This window comes from Sus scrofa, chromosome 9 (genome assembly GCF_000003025.6).
Source record: "Sus scrofa isolate TJ Tabasco breed Duroc chromosome 9, Sscrofa11.1, whole genome shotgun sequence".
Lineage (NCBI taxonomy): Eukaryota > Metazoa > Chordata > Mammalia > Artiodactyla > Suidae > Sus > Sus scrofa.
In genome coordinates this window covers 26,899,078-26,921,292 of record NC_010451.4, presented here as the reverse complement: position 1 = coordinate 26,921,292, position 22,215 = coordinate 26,899,078, and the positions used below count along the sequence as shown (strand labels likewise).

The following is a 22,215-nucleotide window of genomic DNA, read 5'->3' as shown; positions in this document are numbered from 1 at the left end:
GGATGCAGCCAAAAAAAAAAAAAAAAAGAAAGAAAAGAAAAAAGAAAAAGAAATAGCTGGGATCTAAGTTCCCCAGGTCAAGACAGAGAACCAAGGAGCTCGACTGCGGTTCTCTATTCTTTAAGTGCCTCTGATTTCAGAAAGGAATGCTGTCTGTGGGGCTGTAAATCCTCCCTCCTCCCTTCCTTGCCACACCCTTACTCTCTGGCCATCTTGCTGGAAGTAAAACCTTTCTGCATTTTGATGAGTTTTGGCCCCTTCCACACTGAAGCGTATGAGTATGTGTCGTCCTGTGTGTGTCCGGAGGTCTCTGTGACTGTGGGCCAACTCCATAGCAAGACCGAAATGCCTTCGGGTGCCATTCTCAGTGCCAACTTTCACCCCAGATGAAAGGAACTCCCAGCAGGTGTGGACCCAAAAACCCACCGATCTGTTCCTGCCTAAGTGCATTCCTGCAGGCTGGCTAAATCCTACGCTGCATTTTTCACAAAAAGAGGTTCCCTTGCAAAAGACAAAATACTACCAGTTGCGGCTGCCTGGATTCAAAGGCAGACACCCAGTCCCAGGACCTCCGTACCCACCTCCCACTTCCTCCAATCCTAAGGACAAGCACGGCGCATCTCCTCGGAGCTGAGGTGGGCCCAGATGAAGCAGGGGGGGCTGGCCTCTGAGCCAGACAGCCTCGGGCTGGGGCTTCTACCTTGGAACACTGTTGGGCTCTGGGATTTGTAACTCACTTAAGGTCAACAATGGGCTTATCTTCTCGGTCATCTTTTCCCCATGATAGAACAAGAAGGAAGGGTTTTCTTAAAGCCAAGCCCAAGTCATCCGTGCTAGTGACTCGTTACCTGAATGGCCGTCCAGGAAAAGGATGTTTGCCAAGACTAGGGACAGAAAGTTTGGGTTTTTCAAAACAGGAAGTCTTCTGTCCAACAGAGAACACTGGCCGCACAAAAAGACTCGGCTGCACATTCAGGAAGTGCCAGGTTACAAGGGATGATGGGCAATCAGGAGAGCAAACCTCTGTCCCTTGGCTCCGTTGCTCAGCCGCTGGGGTGCAAGGTCTGTACAGGGCAGATTCGGCTGAGCGTAAACGAGGGGAAAGAATGCTGGGGCGGGGCGGGGGGGGCGGGGACGGGAAAATCCTACACACATCCTACCAGTGCTATGAAACAAGCCATCCTCAGCTTCCAAAGATAAGGCTACGGATTGGCCACCACCAGGAGAAACCCTTCCTCGCAATGGGGACACGGAGAAAAGGGAGAAAGGGGATGGGAACCAACATGGATTGAGAAACTGCCTATGAATCGTTTATTCTATTATGCGAGTCTATTATGTGAAGGCAGAGAGCTAGGCTGACATCATGTACCTCGTTTCTCGGGACTATACACCCCTTGGCTCATTGTTAAAGGACTTAAGGAGTTGATATGCATAAAGCTGGGCACAAATGAAGCACCAGATGAGTGTGAGCTATTATCACCATTATTGAAAATATGAGCATCTGTGTCCCAGAGCCTAGCCCCGAGTGCGGCTTTTGGAAGTCCAATATTTTCTTCTGTCACGGCTACCATTTATTGGGCATGTCTTACATTCCAGCCACTGTGGTACGCACTGCTCTGGGCATCATCTCACTGTGACCTTGATAACTGACGAATAAAAGAGGCATCCCTGTCAAGGCTCTCTACGTAGATGAGAAAAACAAGGCACAGGATGGTAGGTACCTTAACATGGGACAGAGATCAGAGAAACACACAGGAAATCCAGGCCCAGGCTTTTCGATTCCAGAGTCCACCCTTTCCCTATACAGGATGGTGAAAGAAGGGCGGGCACCCTGTGCCCTCTGCTCCCGGGTCCGGTGGCTCAATCTGAGTCACCACCATGTCCCTGATGCACACACTCACCAAAGCATCAGAGCAAGCTTATTTAAACGTATGTATTTACATCACACCTGTATTAGGTGTGCCGTGAATAACACTTACAGCCACTATCATTTCAGTCTCACAAGCTTGAGCATTCTCCCTGCTCACACCATATGTGATTATCCTACCTTTAAAGTAGTCACACTAAGGCTCAGAGGACTCACAACCCCAGAGATCTAGCAGTCTTTACAAAGCAGAAAAATGAGCTACAAACTAGGGGTTGGAACCCACATCCTCCCGCCACACCAGGGCTCTGGCCCCATGTTAGTACAGGAGAGCACTGCCCCTTAACACGGGGTCTCTTTTCTCTGCTTCTGCTTCTTTCTAGCCATGTAACCATGGGCAAGTTTTTAACGCCTTCTTCACCTTTAAATGGTGATAATAATAGTACCTACCTCCCAGCGTTGTTATGAGAATTAAATGAGATAATGCCTTGCACACAGTGTCCATCATTAGGAAGCACGTAATAACTGCCAGCCTCTGTTCTTATCACACTGCTGATGTGTGTTTGGAGAGAGGCAGGGGAGAAGTGCAAGCTGGGGTGTCCCATCCTCTTCAAACACTACGTGGAGAGAATCCCAGTCCCTAATACTGAAGCTTCAAAGAGGAATCAAAGCAAACTCCGGCACCATAGCATCTCCCGCCTCTGCAGAGTTTTCTTGCAACGTGATGCACGACAAAACTGCAGTGTCAAGGCGACGCCCACACACGTCAAGACACTCTCTCTTGGACACAGATCCTCATTTACTTCTAGACCCGGGCAGTCCAAAACAGTGGCCACAAACCACGTGTGCCTACTGAACACCTGGAATGTGGCTTGTCTGACCTGAGATGTGCAGGAAGTGTAAAATACACATTAAACTTTGAAGACTTAGAACAAAAAAATGTAAAATATCTCAATAGCTTTTTATGTTGATTACCTGTTGAGATGACAATATATAGATACAATGGGTTAACCAAAACACTTTTTTAAAAATATGTTTTTAAGTGGGTTAACTAACAGCATGGAAGTTCCTTTAACAAACTAAAAATAAGCATTACTACATGATCCAGCAGCCCCACTCCTGGGCATATACCCAGAGAAAAATCTAATTCAAAAAAGATACATGCAACCCAATGTTCACTGCAGCATTATTTACAACAGCCAAGACATGGAAGCAAAGAAGAATGGATACAGAAGATGTGGTACATGTATACAAAGGAATATTACTCTGCCATAAAAAAGAATGAAAGAACACCATTTGCAGCAACATGGATGGACCCAGAAATTATCATCCTAAGCAAAGCCAGACAGAGAAAAACAAATACCATATGACATCACTTATATGTGGAATCTAATGTATGATACAAATGAACTTATTTATAAAACATAAATAGACTCACAGACAAAGAAAACAAATTTATGCTTACAAAAGGGGAAAGCCAGAGGAAGGGATAAATTAGGAATTTGGGATTAACAGATACAAACTACTATATATAAAATAAATAATAAAGACCTACTAGATAGCACAGGGAATTATATTCAATATCTTGAAATAACTATAACAGAAAAGACTATAAAAAAGAATATATGTATAACCAAATCACATTGCTGTACACCAGAAACTTTTACATTGTAAATTAACTGCACTTCAATTTTAAAAAATCAGTGGGTTAGGGACCCAACATAGTCTCCATGAGGATGCAGGTTTGATCCTTGGCCTTGTTCAGTGGGTTAAGAATCTGGCACTGCCGCAAGCTACTGCGTAGGCCACAGATGAAGCTCTGCTTCGACCTCTGGCCTGGGAACTTCCCTGTGCCACAGGTATGCCATAAAAAGAAAAAAAATTAAAAATTAAAAAAAATAATAAGTTAACTAAAAGATGTTTTAAATTAACTTCACCTGCTTCTTTTAACTGTTTTAAAATATGGCTGCAAGAAAATTTTTAATTAGATGTGTGACCCACATCATATTTCTATTGGACAGCACTGCTCTGGTCTATACCGCAAGGACACCAAAAGGCTTCACTTTGGAGACAATTCCAGAGTTCAGTGAGCACCAGAGCAATTTATGCAAAGAGACCAACGGTCCCCATCCTACTGTCCCCAGATTCTGAAGCATCAACGGTGATGCTATACTCAATACATTAAACTCTATGTTTACCTACAATGAGGCCATCATGTTAATGTTTAATAAATAGGACTTGTGTGACTGACAAAAATTTTCCAAAACATGGCAAGAAAAGAAAGATCTATGATTAAAGACACGAAGATGTGATGAAGTCACTCAAACGAGAAAATGCAAACAGCTAAATACGTTTTCCAAAGCAAGCTTATTTATAGAGAGGTAAAATCAAAACAACTTTTTCAATTTATCAACATTAACAGTTCGGTTCAATACGTTCAATTAAATGTTCGGTTCAACTGAGTCTCTAAGCAAAGATTCTTTGAAATTCTCAATATACAACACATATTAGGATGCATCTGAATAAAAAACAATATAGAGAAAAATGACTAGATGAAACTAGGACAAAAGGTCACTTATCTCTAGGTGATGACGTCATGGATTTTTCTCTTCATATTTTTCTTGACATAATTCTACAATAAACATGTATAGCTCCACTTCATTATCTAATTATTACATGTTCATTATAGAAAAAAACAGGAAATAAAGATAAGCAAAAAAAATCAGCACTGTTATTTTAAGAATCAGAGAAAGTCCACCAAATGAAATAAACGATTTTAAAAAGGAGATGAAACAGTTGAGGGCATCTTGGCTGTAATGAGGTTCAAATTTTAAGACTTTTCACTCAAAGACATCTCGTATTTACAGAGAGCTTTCCAACTTACAGTATTTTCTTATAATTTCTGATTCTCAAAGCAAAAGTGAACAGTGCAGTGAACAATGGTTATGGCTAAGCAATGGGACTACAGGCAATTTCTATTTCCTTCATTTTCTTTTCTTTTTTTTAGACAGTGGGACAAATGGGGATGATCCGTATCTCTCGATTTTCTACAATGAACATGTTTCATTTACGTAAGGAAGAAAATCAGTTCGTTTTAGGAAAAAACAGCTGTACCAAGGTGCAGAAAAGGAAAGTGAGGCTCTGAGAACTTACATAAGTTGCCACAAAGTGGAAGAACCGGGATTCAGAACCCCTCAAATCTTCTTTTCCCAAACCCACAGCCTTCCCACCTGGACCCCTTCGCTTGTGCAGACACAAGACTCATAAACGTTCAAATTGAGATTAGACTCTTGGGGAAAACTAAGATCAAAATTATTCCAAACCAGGATGGATATGGATAATCCTCTTGTTTGGAGAAGCTACTCATTTAATGCATTACAGCTGGAATTGTGTTCGATTTCCTGAGAAGTAACCTGAACTTGACCCCAGCCTTTTGAAATTCCCACACTGCGGAGCCGCTTCTCACGATAAACAGGGCATTTTACTTGGCTCATCCAGCCCTAATTCAGCTTAAAAATTGTACAAATGCATGAGTTCTAACGCTGGTATTCAAAACACATGTTTAGCTGGTGGAATTTAAATAAGGCTCCCTGGCCTCATTTTTGCTAAGGGCAACGCGCAGTGGTTAATCCAATAGCCTTGGGTCTGGCTCACCTTTGGATGCCACACAGCAATTCCTTTTCATAACTGTCTAAACTGCAAATCACTGGTTTGGAAGCACACTCCGAAAACTCCCCTTCCTCCTCCAGTCATTTCCAACTCAAAGAGGGGACCACCAAACATTCTTCATTATACTACTGCATTCTAGACCTCATGCCCACCCAGAATGCGACCTGCTCTTTTAGCCCGTCATCTTTAGGCTCCTTCACATTGTCAGCTGCGCTCTGGCTGCACCGCTGATGGACGTGGGTTTCCACGCGAGAGGTGTTCTCTTTCATTTGCCACATGTGCTCCAGGGCTGTGTCCCTTTTGCTCCCTCCCTCCTTCCTGCACCAACTTTTGGCATGTTCCCAGAGAAAGGCAGTAACGTTGACTCTGGGCTAAATAAAACCAGGCCAGGAGGTTTTTCTAGGGGAAAATGTACCTTCCTTTTTTTTTTTTTTTTTTTTTTTTTTGTCTTTTTGCTATTTCTTGGGCCGCTCCGAGGCATATGGAGGTTCCCGGGCTAGGGGTTGAATCGGAGCTGTAGCCACCGGCCCACGCCAGAGCCACAGCAACGAGGGATCCAAGCCGCGTCTGCAACCTATACCACAGCTCACGGCAACGCCGGATCGTTAACCCACTGAGCAAGGCCAGGGACCGAACCCGAAACCTCATGGTTCCTAGTTGGATTCGTTAACCACTGCGCCACGACGGGAACTCCCTGTGCATTTTTTAAAGGAACACATGAGCAATTTGGGGGCTTGGTTGCACCACAGGTTCCCTGCACGGATTGGGAAAACTTCAAACCCCCTACACTGACGGGAAGGATGCTGGTGGTGATGGATGACGGGCCTGTGCAGAGAAAGACCAAGGGGATCCATGGCATCGATGGCTCTGACGTCCTCTTAAAAGAAGATGCTCATGCTTTTTCCGAGAAAGGCTGTTGCCCTGCACTTGCAATGCTTGCATTTGCTCAGGATTCCAAATAACTTGGTTTGGGAGAGAAGAGGAGATGCACATAACTTTTTTAGGTAACACTTAATGCTTTGGGGTCCTTTATTTGGCCCAGAGAGTCAGTAATGTGAGTAACACACTGTTTTTGGAAGATAAGCTTGGAAGTTTGAAACAGTTAAATTTGAACACTATGTTTAACCCTGGAACTGCACCCTTTAAAAACCAGCCGATTAACAGAATGTTCTGTTGGCCAGGTACCTGCTGAAATTTATAAGGAATTCCAGAAGACACCCAAGAGTGGGCAGGTCTGTTAAGGGCCCCAGAGCCCCTTCCAGATTTCCCATGAGGTGAAAACCTGTCATAATGACACTAAGATATTGCTTGGCTGGTTTTTTTTTTTTTTTTTTTTTTTTTTTTTACCTTTTTCAAGTAAACAGTGGATTTTCTAGCAATGAGTAGAAAGCAGATGCCCATGAGAACCTAGGTGTCTTACTGAAGAGATTCAACCACGTCTAATGTATTCATGAATTATAGTAAAGATGACTATACAGCAGAAGTTAACACAACACTGTAAATCAACTCTACTTCAGTAAAATTTTTAAAAATGGGGAAAAAAAAGACTATACACAAAAAAGAAGGAAAAGAAGGAAGAGGAGAAAGAGAAGAAGCTGTAGTTGTTATCATGTGGCTCAGTGGGTTAAGGACCCAACATTGTCTCCACGAGGACTCGGGTTCGATCCCTGGCCTCACTCAGTGGGTTAAGGATCTGGCGTTGCCTCAAGTCACAGTATAGGTCACAGATGCGGCTCAGATCCAATGCTGTGTGGCTGTGGTGTAGGCTGACTGCGGCAGCTCCAATTCAACCCCTGGCCTGGGAATTTCCATATGCCACAGGTACAGCCATAAAAAGGAAAAAAGTTAATTCAAAAAAATACATGTATGTATAACTGGGTCACCATGCTGTACAGTAGAAAAAAATTGTATTGGGGAAATAACTATTAAAAAAATAATTTAAAAAATTAATAGAAAAAGAAGACAATGACACTTGTGTTAGCCCAGGATAGAAGGGCTGGGTCGAACGCCCCACTCCATGCTTTTATAAAGTATCTACCTACATACCAAGAATAAAATTTACATTCATAGGAAAATAAAATATTATTAAATAGTTACCACTCTTCCCTCCACTTCTGGGAAGCTAGTAAATCAAATCCCCTATGCTGAAAGGCAAGATTCAGCCAAGACAAAAGCCAAAAAAAAAAAAAAAAAAAAAGGCAGGGAACAGGCAGAAAGAGATCCTTTCATTGACAGAAGCCATTTTTAGTCTTTTTCCCAAGCTGGCACTGCCTGAAACATAAGAAAACCATAAAAATCATTAAACTAGTACTTATCAGCTTACATAACTGCAACATTCTGCTAAAGACGGGCTAAAGCAAACAACCCCTCCCTAGTCGCTAGCCTCCAAATGAAAGCAAACCAAAGACAGACCCAAGCTCACAGCCTACCGCTGTCAGCAAGGTTCGGTTTGCTCCTAAATCTTCCGAGGTACCTCAAGAGAGAGAAAAGGTATCCTGATCCTCCTGGAAAAAAAAAATACAGGTGGGCAGAGCACAGGCTGGACATCAGGTGTGACATATATAACTCTGATGAGAAATTCACCAGCTAAATGACTCCAAATAAAACCGGAAATCTTTGGCAGCAGGCGAGTGTGTGTGAGCTCGTGGGGAGGGAGTGTGTGGCAGAGGTCCAAGCTGGTGTCTGCGACTAAGGCACTTTAACCTCTCTCTCTAAGCCCAAGTTTTTATATCATAAATCCCCATATCAGGAGTTCCCATCATGGCTCAGTGGTTAACGAATCCGACTAGGAACCATGAGGTTGCGGGGTTCGATCCCTGGCCTCGCTCAGTGGGTTGGGGATCTGGTGTTGCCGTGAGCTCTGGCGTAGGTCGCAGACTCGGCTCGGATCCCGAGTTGCTATGGCTGTGGCGTACACCTGTGGCTATAGCTCTGATTAGACCCCTAGCCTGGAAATCTCCATATGCCACAGGTGCCACCCTAGAAAAGACCAAAAAAAAATTTTTTTTAATTAAAAAAAATAAATCCCCATATCATAAAATGGAGAGAGTAAGTGTATCCAGACACTCCAAGATTTAGCCACAAGCTACCATGACCATCACCTCTGATCCACGTTACCTGCAAAGAGTAGAGAGAGAGTTCTAGAAACTGAAAAATCTGAGCAAGTGTTAGGGAAAACAGGTTTCACTTTATTCTGAAGCCATTAAAATATATAGATTGTCTACAGAAAAAACATCAAAAGCCAATTTTCAAAATCCAATCAATTGAACTTGGCAAATATACCCCTCAATTCATCTAGCTAATAACGGCAACTTAAAATAAAAAATGAACTCAATTTGCCTATTACATTAGCAAAGTTTTTAAAATGACTAACGTTGGTCAAAGGGTGGTGAATCAAGCACTATAATGTTTTTATAAAGTTATCTGGTATCAGAAGTCATTAAATGCTCACAATTTACCCATTAATATCATTTCTAAATAATAATTCCTAAAGAAGTATGGAAAATTTGATATGCATGCACTATCATTAACAGAAATGATACACTTTTGAAATATTATACAGCAATAAAAAAGATGGTTATGAAAACAATTAAGCACTGTTGGAAAAAAAGCCTATAATACAATACTACATAAAAAAGCTAAGATACTAAACTGAATATAATCTATGATTATAACATGTGAAAAGGGAGTTCCTGTCATGGCCCAGTGGTAATGAACCCGACTAGTATCCAAGAGGACACAGGTTTGATCTTGGGCCTCGCTCAGTGGGTTAAGGATCCAGAGAGCTGTGGTTTAAGTCACAGATGCAGCTCAGATCTGGCATTACTATGGCTATGGTACAGGCCAGCAGCTACAGCTCTGATTCAACTCCTAGCCTGGGAACCTCCATATGCCACAGGTGCAGCCCTAAAAAGACCAAAAAAAAAAAAAAAAAGTGAAAAGATTAATTTGTACAAGAAAAATGTTAACACTGGTTGTATTAAAAAAAATAGGGTACTTAAGTGATTTTTTAGCATCTTTAATTTCTACTTCTGGAAATATGGACAGATTTCTTTGGAAAACAGACATGCATTTGACTAACATGCCCCCACACTGCTTTGATAATAATTAGATCGTCTACCGGTTTTCATCTGCACATTCACTTCTATTACAGTTCAGACTGTGCATGAGCCAAGTCAGTACTTCTGGAAATGCTCTGTCTCCACAGTGTGTCAGAGTTAATATCCACATACTTCCTTGTATTTTTTAAAAGCATAATTCTCCATAGAACAACTTGTCCAATTCTCACTTGGTCCTCATTTATATATATTTCCACTTTCAGGTTGAAAGAAAAGGAAGATGGAGCAGGAACAAAACCAGAGCCTTATCCATGGCCGGCTCATGTTCCCTGGAGGTCCCCACCAGCCATCTCAGTAGGGCATGGTCTCCCTAGACCCTCCATCTCCCCAGCCCTACTAGCCCACTCATGAAAAAGGCCAAGATGTACAAGTCCAGAAGGGCTTGACTGGTGGCTTCTCCATGGGGTTTCCCATGAAAGGGGACCATAGCCCACCACACATCTCCCATCCCTTTCAGATCAGAGCAGGTGAGAGAATCACTAAGCTATGAGGGGTGAGTAATGAAGGCAAGAACTCCAAGGCCTTACTCCTCTTATCTTAAGCTCTATGCTCTTTTGACCTTTCCATCTCTAGGCAAAAAGAAGTGAAGTCTCAACAACATAATGGGTTGGATCCAAGCACTGGATCAGGGCTGGATCAATATTCACAACATACTGAGCCCCTTTCTGCACCACGGGGCCAGGACATGGACCCCGTGAGTGCAGTCAGAGGCCTCTCCTCCTCTCCAGGAGTCTATGTTGTATTGGCCCAACAGCCTGCAGCTTCCCAGACCATCGCTATTCATGACAAACTGATAACCCGTTAAGCACAAGGGAATGTGTCAGTGAAATGAAAAGGAGCCCGGCTCTTCTCTTGGGTCAAAGATAACTTGAACATCACACACTGCTGAGCTTCAGATCCAACCCTTGGAGCTCCGGCCGCATGGAATGTGTCTGAAGCAGGGCTGGTGTGGATACAACTCTGTTTACCCTGTGAGCCAAAGGGTGCACTGCTGGAGCCATGCTGGCGAGCCAGGGCCAAGCTCACAAAGGCGCCTTGTAGCTCTGGAGCCCGGCCTCAATGGCCTGTCTGTTACCTCTTCTGGGACATTTTGATGTGTCATGTCTATGCAGCTGCCAAGCCTGGCTATCAGCTCAAATCCTTTATATATTTCTTCTTCTTCCTGACATCATGACCTTGAGATAAATAACACTGCCCACCAATCCCTGTGTGGCCCTCCAGGAAGTGCTCCCCTCTCCCCCTTACCACGCCTTCCACTCACCGCACACCTACTGCCAAATGACGAAAAGCAAAAGGACCCACTTGAGGCGTTGCCGTTTGACAAGCAGTAAAAGCCAAGGAGAAGGAAGAAAACCTCATCTGTGGGTATCTTCACTTTCTACCAAGCTGCAGAAGCTGAGTTAAACGATTAGGCACAAACGTGAATCACCACAAAGCAAACTCTGGTATGATTCCGACATAAACTTCATGGGTTATTTAACGCTAGTAAATCAACAAGGTGCTAAGACCAGGGATGTGAAAATGTGTTTTTCCTCTTCAAACCTGATAGCTTTTATCATACTAAGTACAGTGAGTCAGACAAATACCATATGATACCACTTACAGGTGGAATCTGAAACATGATAGAAATGAACTTATTTACAAAACAGAAACAGACTTACAAAGACGACACACGAATGGTTACCAAAGGGGAGGAAGGGCAGGAGGCAGAGATCAGGAGTTTGAGATGAACACACTGCTATAGATAAAACACATGGTCAGCAAGGACCTACTTACAGCGCAGAAAACTCTACTCAATGTCCTGTAAGAACCCATAAGGGAAAAGATTCTGAAAAAAGGAATCTCTTTGCTATATACCCCAAATTAACACAGCACTGTAAATTAACTATGCTTCAATAAAGACATTTTTTTAAAGTAAAAAAAAAAAAACAAAAAAAACCGCAAAATTGATAGTTTTTAAGTTAAATTTCCTATTGGCTTAAGGAACCATAAACGGGTAAGAACAAGCTCCCCCCACCCCCAGCCAGGTCCCATCTTGATTCCCCAGTGGGGTCAGACTATGCCATCCAACTTCCGCCCATCAGAGGCCTAAGGGCTGGTACACTGCTTCACAGCCGCCAATCCCCGCCTAATGCAGGACAATGTGTCAGCAGCTGGGAAGTAAGTGGCGGGCAGATCGGCCGGCTCGCTCTCTGCCAAGGCCCAGGCGCTCCCTTTTCAGAAGATGGGCAGCCGAGGTATGCCCTGCACACAGCTGCTGGGGTCGCATGGGGAAACCTCACTTTATTTGATGTAGAAATAGATAAACAGCGGCCTTGGTGAGAAGAAGAAAGACATATCCCATAGTAGGCAGTGGCTCTGTATCTTCTCTCATGCTCCAGGCTTTCCCCAGGCAAAGCTCAACAACATCTAGATGCTGGCAATTCCCAAATTTGTTATCTCCAGACCCAGTTTCTCTGCTGAGAGCTTGTTTTCCAACTGCCTTATTTCCAATTGCCCATATCCAGTCAATCATTACATGAGGGCCTTTCTATTTCTTGTAGCAAATAGCTCCCCTATACCTAAGGCCTCAAGTTAGGCCACCTTGACCAATTCTTCTCTGGACAATTGAACCTGTCCCTGAAGGTCCTCATGGCTTCCAGTCTCTCTTTCCTTAATTCATCCTTTGCTGCCATTGAAGTCGGCCTATTTTTTTTTTTTTTTTTTTTTTTTTTGGTCTTTTGTCTGTTCAGGGCTGCACCCATGGCATATGGAACGGTCAAATTGGAGCTGTAGCCACTGGCTTATGCCACAGCCACAGCCACAGCCACACCAGATCCAAGCCGTGTCTGCAACCTACACCACACCTCACAGCAATGCCAGATCCTTAACTCATTGAGCGATGCCAGGGATTGAACCTGCGTCCTCATGGATGCTAGTCAGATTCATTTTCACTGAGCCACGATGGAAACTCCTGAAGACAGCCTATTAAATATCAACAATGATCTCCTAACTGTTTATGGATAAATTCTAAATTCAACTGCCCTGTCCAAACACATCTTTTGCCACTTCTCCCCCCACCCGATCCCACCAGGGCTCTGCATTATTGCAACGTATGCCAGGCAAGATCGCCCAAACTTTCTGTCAGAAGATGTGGCATCTCCCCTGCAGAGGTCCTCCCACGACTTCACCTCCACCCCCACAACCCTCATTTACTCTTCAAGACCCAACTCAAAGGTCACCTCCTCTGTGAAGCCCTCCCCAAGCCCTTCGGTTGTGAGTCATACTACCCACCCTGGTTCCCTAATGCTCTCCATGCATTTCTATCCTAAAATAGCACACGACACCACAAGGATCTGTTCAGATGCTGGTTTCCCCTGAGACAAGGCTCCAGGACCTTGAAGGCAGGAACCATATCTTTATCTGAACCAGGTACAGGGCTGTGCAGAGTACACACTCAGTAAGTGCTATTAAATCCATCAGTCAGTCATAAGAGGAGTTAGGGCAATGAAGGGAAAGTTTTTAACAGGAGACTTGAGCCCAGCTCCAGCTGCTTCAGAGTCACGTACTATGGGCATTTTTTTTTTTACCTCTCCAGGCTTTAGTTTCTCATCTGTCGAATAAGGGAGTTGGGCCATGTGATTTCTATGGTCCCTTTAACTCCTCTGTTCTAGAATTCAGACTACCTTTTCCTTTAAAATTGACAATGAAGAAAGACTCCACAGGGTGTGGAGAAAAGGGACCCCTCCCCTACACTGCTGGTGGAATGTAAACTGGTACAATCACAATGGAAAACAGTATGGAGGTTCCTTAGAAAACTCAATATAGAACTACCATATGATCCAGCAATCCCACTCCTGGGCATATATTTGGACAAAACTACAATTCAAAAAGATACATGTATCTGTATGTTCACAGCAGCACTATTCACAGTAGCCAAGACACAGAAACAACCTAAATATCCATCGACAGAGGAATGGGTTAAGAAGATGTGGTACATACATACATACAATGGGGTACTATTCAGCCATAAAAAAAGAACAAAATAATGCCATTTGCAGCAACATGGATGCAACTACAGGTTATCATACCAAATGAAGAATGTCAGAAAGACAAATATGATATCACTTGTATGTGGAATCTAAAATGTGGCACCGATGAACCTATCTACAGAACAGAAACAGACTCACAGACATGGAGGAGAGACTTGTGGTTGCCAAGAGGGAGGGGGAGGGAATAGGATGGACGGGGAGTTTGAGGTTAGTAGATGCAAACTATTACATTTAGAATGGATAAGCAATGAGGTCCTACTGTATAGCACAGGGAACTATATCCAATCTTTTGTGATAGAACATGATGGAAGATAATGAGAAAAAGAATTCATATATGTATGTATGACTGGGTCATTATGCTGTACAGTAAAAATTGACAACATGGTAAATCAACTATACTTTAATTTAAAATTTTAATAATAAATAAATAAATAAAATACGGCATAAACGAGCATATCTACAACACAGAAACAGACTCACAGACATAGAGAACAGACTTGTGATTGCCAAGGGGTAAGGGGGAGGGAGTGGGATGGATGGGGAGTTTGGAGTTAGTAGAAGCAAACTATTACATTTAGAATGGATAAGCAATTAGGTCCTACTGTACAGCACAAAGAACTGTATACAGTCTCTTGGGATGGGCCACGATGGAAGATAATATAACAAAAAGAATGCATATACATGTATGACTGGGTCATTTTGCTGTGCAACAGAAATTGGCATAACAGTGTAAAACAACTATACTTTAATAAAAAAGAAAAAAAAAAAAAAGAAAGGCTCTATAAAACCCCACGGTAATAATATGTTCCAGGAGGTTGGACGCTCTCCACAAAGCCAGCCAGGAAAACTGCTGCTCTGCCAGGCCGCTAGGCCAAGCTCCCAAGTACAGCCAGCAACAGAGGCTCCTCCTCTAAACTCATAAATTCCCAACTCCTTCTGTTGCATTTGGAGAAAAATCCCCAGCTGCCCTCTTCTCTGTTTCAGTCTACATATTTTGCCCAAAAGGTGGCTTATAAAATATTATGCAGAAGAAAAAAAAAAAAAAAACCTGATGACAAAAACCTAACATGAAAGTAATGAGTGCTAAAAACATGAGTTAAACAACTAGGTTTACTGTGGAAAATAGGATGATGGTTTCTCAAAAAAAGTAAAATTAGAATGACCACATGACCCAGCAATTCCATTCTCCCCATATGAAAAAAACAGAAACATTAATTCAAAGAGGTAAAATGCCCCTCAATGTTCAAAGCAGCATTATTTACAATTACCAAGATGCAGAAGCAACACAAGTGTCCATCAACAGACGAATGGATGAAGATGTGGTATATGCACACACACACACGCACGCACACAAAATAGACTACTACTCAGCCATAAAAAGAATGAAATTTTGCCATTTGTAGCCACATGGATGAACCTTGAGAATATTCAGCTTTGTGAAATAAGTCAGAGAAAGAAGTACTGTATGATATCACTTATATGTGGAATCTAAAAAATACAACAAACTAGTGAATATAACAAAAAGAAGCAAACTCACAGATACAGAGAACAAACTCATGGTTACCAGTGGGGAGAGGAGAAGTTTTAAGAATTAAGAGGTAGAAACGATGAGATATAAAATAAGCTACAAGGATATTCTGTATAACGGGGGGAATATAGCCAATATTTGATAATACTAAATAAAGTAGAACCTTTAAAAACTGTTGGTCATTCTATTGTACACCTGTAATACACATTAACATCAACTATACCTCCATTAAAAAATTATTTTAAAAAAATTGTTTAAAGCCTCTAGGTTTGATAATCACCTGGTTACCCCATATTCTGGGGGTGGCTGGTACCTCAGGACGGCCACTTCTGTCCTCGCAGGCTGGGGCGCAGGGTAAGGCTTGACCATCTCATGGAGCATCCCCGGGTGCTGGTCGCTGTAGAAAAGTCCATGCTCCTGGGTCTTGCTGACCGGGGACATCATCTGCTTGGCCTTGAAGGGGTACTCGGGGGGAGGACCTCGGGGGTCCAGCACTTTGGCTGCAGGCTGGGCTGGGGAGGGCCCGCCGCCCGCCTTGAACCCCTTTCCGTTCCCTGAGCCAGGGAGGTGTTGCTTCGCTCCGTTCCTCTCCAACGACAGCTGCATGATCCTCTCGCTGAGCGAGCGGACGTGGCCCTGCTTGAGTTCCTTCAGCGCCTCGTCCTTGTGCGCCTGTCCGCTGTTGGCGCGGTTCACCGTGGGCCTGCCCTCCGTCCGGGCCTTCTGACTGGCACCCGCTGCCATGTAGTAACCATGACCCACCGCCCCAGGCTGCGGCTGCGGCGGCGGCGGTGGCGGCGGCTGCTGCCCGCGGAAGAACTGCGACTGCGCTTTGGCCTCCTCGTACGTGGGCAGCTCCTCGTTGTTCTGCTGAGGCTGCGTGGACCGGACCTGTTTCTCCATCACCGCGTTGTCCACCTGGTGTTCCTGACCCTGCGGCTCCTGGCGTGCCGACTGGTAGACCATTTGTGGGTCTTCTTGAGTAAGGTTTTCCGTGGAAGAAAAGGTGTTGGTGGGGTGGGCTGGTCCTGCACTCCCTGTGGCCTGGTGCTGAATGGCCAGCAAGTTCATGTTCTCGGTCGGGGTGCCATACCGCAGTTGCTCCTGGATCAGCCGCTGTAACACTGTTCCAGCTGCCGCATCCTCGGAACCTCTCATTTCCACCTCTGAGATCCTCGGGAAGTTCGGGGAGTGGAAGTTACAAAGGGGATCCTCAACTGGAAGATAAACATGGGAAAAAAGGTATCAGGCTGTTCCACGGGAATATAGGTCATGCCGTTCGGGGTGAATAAGGAACTTTCTAATGAAAGTAGCATTTAAAGATTTCAAATCCACCATCACCCCCATTCACCCTGCAGTTTCTCAGGCAAGCGTTCCTCGGATTCAAAGTGTCTCTGCTATTCCCGGTTCCCTTGCCTCCTGCTTCCTCCTAGACCGTACTTGGGATTTCAGGACCTGTCTTTCCTTTAAGCTCCCCACCAGCCCTCTCTTTGCATCACATAAACGGATCAAGTCTTTCCCATCTAAAAAAAAAAAAAAAAAACACAAGCAACAAGCAAAAACCCAAACCATGCAGCAACATGGACAGACCTAGAGATCATCCTACCAGGTGAAGTAAGCCAGAGAAAGACAAATACCAGATGATATCACTTATCTGTAGAATCTTTTTAAAAAGAGATACAAATGGACTTATATACAAAACAGAAACAGACTCACAGACATAGGAAACAAATTTATGGGAAAGGGAGGAGGTGAGGCAGGGATTGAGATTAAAATATACACAGTACTATATATAAAATAGCTAAGTAACAAGGACCTACTGTATAACACAGGGAACTCAACATCTTGTAATAATCTATAATGGAAAAGAATCTAAAAAAGAATATATGTGTATATATGTATGTATATACATATGTATTATATATGTATAACTGAACCACTTTGCTGTACACCTGAAATGAACACATCGTAAATCAATTATACTTTAATTAAAAAAAAAAAAAGAGGACTTCCCGTCATGGCGCAGAGGAAACAAATCCGACTAGAAACCATGAGGTTGCAGGTTCGATCCCTGGGCTCGCTCAGTGGGTTAAGGATCTGGTGTTGCCATGAGCTGTGGTATAGGTCACAGACACGGCTCAGATCTGGCATTGCTGTGGCTGTGCCGTAGGCTGGCAGCTGTAGCTCCCATTAGACCCCTAGCCTGGGAACCTCCATATGCCATGGGTGCAGCCCTAAAAAGAAAAAAGACAATAAGTAAATAAATAAATAAATAAATAAAAGAAACGACCTTTCCTGCCCTAGGTAAACCTCTGACTCCAGCCTGCATCTCTCCTTTCCTTCTCTCTTAATTGTCCTCAGAAGGCAATCGACACTTGCCGTCTCCACCTTCCAAACGCTCCATCCACTACTCTCCCTACCGCTCTGCTTAGTAACCACTCCTGGGGAGAACTTCCTGGCATAACTTTTCTGGAGTTTTTGGCAGGTGGATCACCCACTCCTTGAAATGCTCTCTTCGCTCGGCATCCAGGCCACCCCATGGTTCTGGATCCTGCTTCTCTGCACACTCTGCCTCTGGATCCCTTTTCTCCACCTGCCCCTTAAATCCTAGTGTTCCCCACAGCTCTGCCCTGAGCGCTCTCCCCGCCTCACCCGACACAGTCCCACCACATCCACGCTCGTCTGCAACCACTGACTCGTGGTCCACACATCGACCACCACCAGCCGATGGCCCCCAAGTCCTCCAAACTCAGTGTGTCTTCCTCACCCCCCAACACTCTCCCACCCAACCAACCCCTGTGCCCCTGCCCCCTCTGCTCTTAGCCAAGCCAGAAACTTGGGAGTTTTCCAAAATCCCTTCCTCTCCCTTGCCCCAACATCCAGTCAGTTCTACCTCCGAAAGGAAACATTTCTCCCAACTCCCCCCTTTATTCTGGTGTCTGTTCATTATTAATAACCACACTACAACCACGAGAACCATGTTTAAGGTACAAATGATGTGCCATGTATTGCACTGAATTCTCTCATTATTTAGTTTAGCCCACACATAATCCTAGGAGGCAGGTATGAATTCTCCCATCTTATAGATGAGAAGAGAGGGATTTTTAAATTATTTATTAATTTATTATTTAAGTTCCATCTTTCGAATTTAATTTTTATTTTAGGTTGGAGTATAGTTGATTTACAATGTCGTGTTAGTTTCAGGTGTACATCAAAGGGATTCAGTTATACATATACATCCATCCACTCGAGGAGAGAGGTTGAGAGAAGGTCCATCACTGAGGTCACAGAGACAGGAAGAGACAGATCCAGACCTGACTCATCCACAAGGAAATCTGTGTTCACTCGGGATTATGAACCATCAGAACCTCATCCCCAAACCCCTCCCCCTCCTCTATTTCCCTGATACTAGTTTTTCTCCTACTTCTAAGCGCATCCCTCAACTTCCACCTGTCTTTCGCACGGCCCTGAAAGATTGTTCAAACAGGAAAACTTAAGCACTGGCACTCCTCTGCATAAAACTCCTCAACAATTAATTACAGGATGAAACTGACATTCCATCATGGGGTGTAGCAGGCACTGCTTTTCCTACCCAGCAATGTTTCTTTCATGCCACCACCGCCTCCCTCACTAGCAAACCCTTGGAGTTCAAGTTCCACCAATACCTAAGAACATAGAATTCCCAGACATGCTAGCTCTATGCGGCCTCAAGGACTTTGCTCCCATGCGTCCCTCTGTCTAGAAAGATGCATCTCATCTTGTCTTCCTGGGAAATTCCTAGACATGCTTCGGGTGATGAGCGCAAAGCTACCTTTGAAGCAAGCCCTTCCTGCTGCAGCCCAGCAGGCTGGAGTCCTCCTTCTCCAATGTCTGAGCCCCATTGCTGAATCTCCCTTAGAGCAATGATCACAGTGGATGGCAATGATTTATATACACAAGACTCTCAACCACTTAAAGGCAAAGGTCATGCCTCTGGGTCTCCCTAGTGTGTAATGGGAGGTCAAACATTTAACCAGTAAAAGAATATCTGGGTGCCATGAAGTACATAAGTTACCCCATTTCATAATCATACAGGAACATATACATGGAGGAGGCTGAACTAGCCTAACTCGAAGCAGCCTTCAATTCTACAATTTTCACTTCTACCGTTTCATGCAATGATGGTTCTATGTTTTCATATATACATACAACATAGCGTTTTCCTCCAAACCATCTTTCTTGCCTTTTTTCTTCTATAAATGCCACCCTCATCGTAAGAGTCATCCGGGTAGAAATTTCAGATTCAGTTTTGACCCTTTTGCCTCCTTTGCTCCATACATTTAATCAAGGGTCAAGCTAGTTTTTGAGTCCACAGTGAAATGAGAAAAAATGGAAGTAGTAAGATATGCTTATAAGATATATAAACACACATATACTCACAACCACACACATATACGTGGGTGTGTATACACAGACACGTGTAATTAGGTTTACTATCTTTTTTGGGCAAGGGTTGCTGTCAAGGATTACGTCCCTCTTACTCTTTCCAGTATTAAAATATGAGAACAAGCGATGGGGGCTGACATTTTTAGTGTCTCCGTAATGGTAAAACTGCAGCCCTGGCTTCCATGGCCCCAGTCACTCTCCGGGTTCTACTGCCCTAACCCATTACCTGAATGTCCTAACTTGCCTACGATCACTTGCCTCTGGCCTCTTCTCCTTTTAATCAATACCGTACTTATTATCTGTCTTCCTCTACTAGAATTCAAGCACGGGAGGGCAAAGACTTTTGTATGCTTTGTTCACGTGCTGTATCCCCAGTGCCGGGAACACTGCTACCTCACTATTCAGAAGGCATTCAGGAAAGCATTGAGGGGGGTGGGCAGGGGAGGGGTAAATTAGGATCTGAGATGAACAGATACACACTACTCCATATGAAATAGATAAACAACAATGTCCTACTGTATAGCACAGAAACTATACTCAGTATCTTGGAATAACATATAATGGAAAAGAATCTGAAAAAGAATATATGACTGTATAACTTTGCTATATACACAGTGCCGTATATTAACTACCTCATCTTTTTAATGGCTTAAAAAGAAGAAATAATTGCCAAGTAAAGAACTTTGCAGAATGGTTCCTGAAGCTCAATTCTGATGCACCCCAAAATCAAGCCTGCAAGATCTAAGGCAAATTACTTAGGTTCTCTGAACTTCCTGCCCCTGTATGATGGTCAGGCTTCATGCCTGCCTCACAGGACAGAAGGTGGACTAGAGTCAAACTTATTCATCTTCAAAGAATGTATAGGGTAACCGAGATATAAACCCAAAGTTCAACTTTTTTTTTTTTTTTTTTTTTTGCCTTTTTAGGGCCACACTGGAGGCATATGGAAATTTCCAGGCTAGGGGTCGAATCAGAGCTTCAGCTGCCGGCCTACACCACAGCCACAGCAACGCCGGATCTGAGCTGCATCTGTGACCTACACCATAGCTCATGGCAACGCCAGATCCTTAACCCATTGAGTGAGGCCAGGGATCGAACCCACAACGTCATGGATACTAGTCGGATTTGTTTCTGCTGAACTACAACAGGAACTCCTAACAATAAAAACTTTTAAACAACAAAAATGGATCATTGAAAGTCCACACAAGACGAACTGCCAAATAACTGTAATATTTGAGGAACAATCAAAAGAAAGAGGGAAAAAAAAGAGTGGGTTGAGCTGGGCCATTACTCACTCTACAAATACCACATGCCGAGCTGTTATATTCAGGCCCTCTGACAGGTGCTGGGTTAGGACAATAAAGTGGAGAGTCCTTACCCTCAGGGCTTAATGAAACAAGCAAATTCAAATAAAAATCAACATTTTAAAATAAAATGAATAAAATTCAAATTAAAATCAAAACGTATTTCCAAAGGAAAATGACTTTTTTGGATGAATAAGAAAAGGAACGGGAGTCTTAAGCATGAAAACTACTGAGTTCCCTTTTCAAAAGTGTATTTGGCAAGAACCCTGAATCCTACTATAAAGTGTTTTAAAGATTCCTTCATGGTTTAACCAATCTCTTAAGCCCTGAAAAATAGGCAGGAAGTTTTTACAAAGGTGGCAGTTCCTTCCCAACTATAGTTTTGAATTTCACCAAATTTCTGAATCATTTGCAAAAAGAGGTAAAAATGAAAGCCAAGAAGAAAAAAGGAAATGAAACATTTGGGGAAAGAGTACAAAAGAGTATTTAGGAAAGAGAGAAAAATTAGGGAATAAATGGCATGATTCTGAAGTTCCTACAAACTGAGGAACTCTATCTGTTGAGAGAGTCAGGTAAAATTATCTATTAACACCTTGTTAATATTTAACAAACATTAAAAACAAGGCACTTACCAATAAAGAGACAATCGATAATCCAATATGCTGATTTTTTTTTTTTTTTTTTTTTTTTTTTTTTGCCTTTTTAAGGCTGCACTTGCAGCATATGGAAGTTCCCAGGCTAGGGGTCAAATCCGAGCTTCAGCTGCTGGCCTATGCCAGAGCCACAGCAACGCCAGATCCAAGCCGCCTCTGTGACCTACGCTGCAGCTCACGGTAAGGCCATGTCCTTAACACACTGAGCAAGGCCAGGGATCGAACCCGTGCCCTCATGGATGCTAGTTTGTTACCCACTGAGCCACAACGGGAACTCCCAATATGCTGATTTTTAAAACGAGGATAGAGAAAAAATTATGCAAAGAGCTAAATATGAGAAACTGAACATCGTTCTGCTTTTCCAACCCAAGTGCCAGTACAAGAACTTACCAACTTTTTCCCTGATGCTATTGTTTGCCTCCACTGTCAAAGCAGATGCCTCATGCCTCCCAGAATAGAGCGGAAAGTCTGGGAAAAAGTAGTTGGGGTCTTCCAGAACCTGGACGGGACTACTGGGGCTGTAACAGGCAGGCGGGGGACCTGGGGGCAAAAGCAAAGCGCACTTGAGTGTCGGTAAAGTCCGCCCCGCCCTACTCACGCCGGCCGAGCTCCCACGCGCATTT

At 43.6% G+C, this 22,215-nt stretch overlaps 1 protein-coding gene across 12 annotated transcripts in view; it reads right to left on the bottom strand.

The window, feature by feature from the left end:
• AMOTL1 (angiomotin like 1) overlaps positions 1-22,215 on the bottom strand; it is a 166,236-nt gene that overhangs the window by 56,815 nt on the left and 87,206 nt on the right. For 8 of the 12 annotated variants that reach the window (XM_005667237.3, XM_021062681.1, XM_021062684.1 and 5 more), the window contains 2 exons: positions 21,983-22,132; positions 15,491-16,427 (listed from right to left, as the gene is read on the bottom strand). In XM_005667237.3, the coding sequence (XP_005667294.2) occupies positions 15,491-16,427; positions 21,983-22,132 (1,087 nt within the window). The remainder of the gene's footprint in view (positions 1-15,490; positions 16,428-21,982; positions 22,133-22,215) is intronic. The other 4 variants (XM_021062683.1, XM_013979294.2, XM_005667239.3 and 1 more) reach the window with 1 other exon arrangement.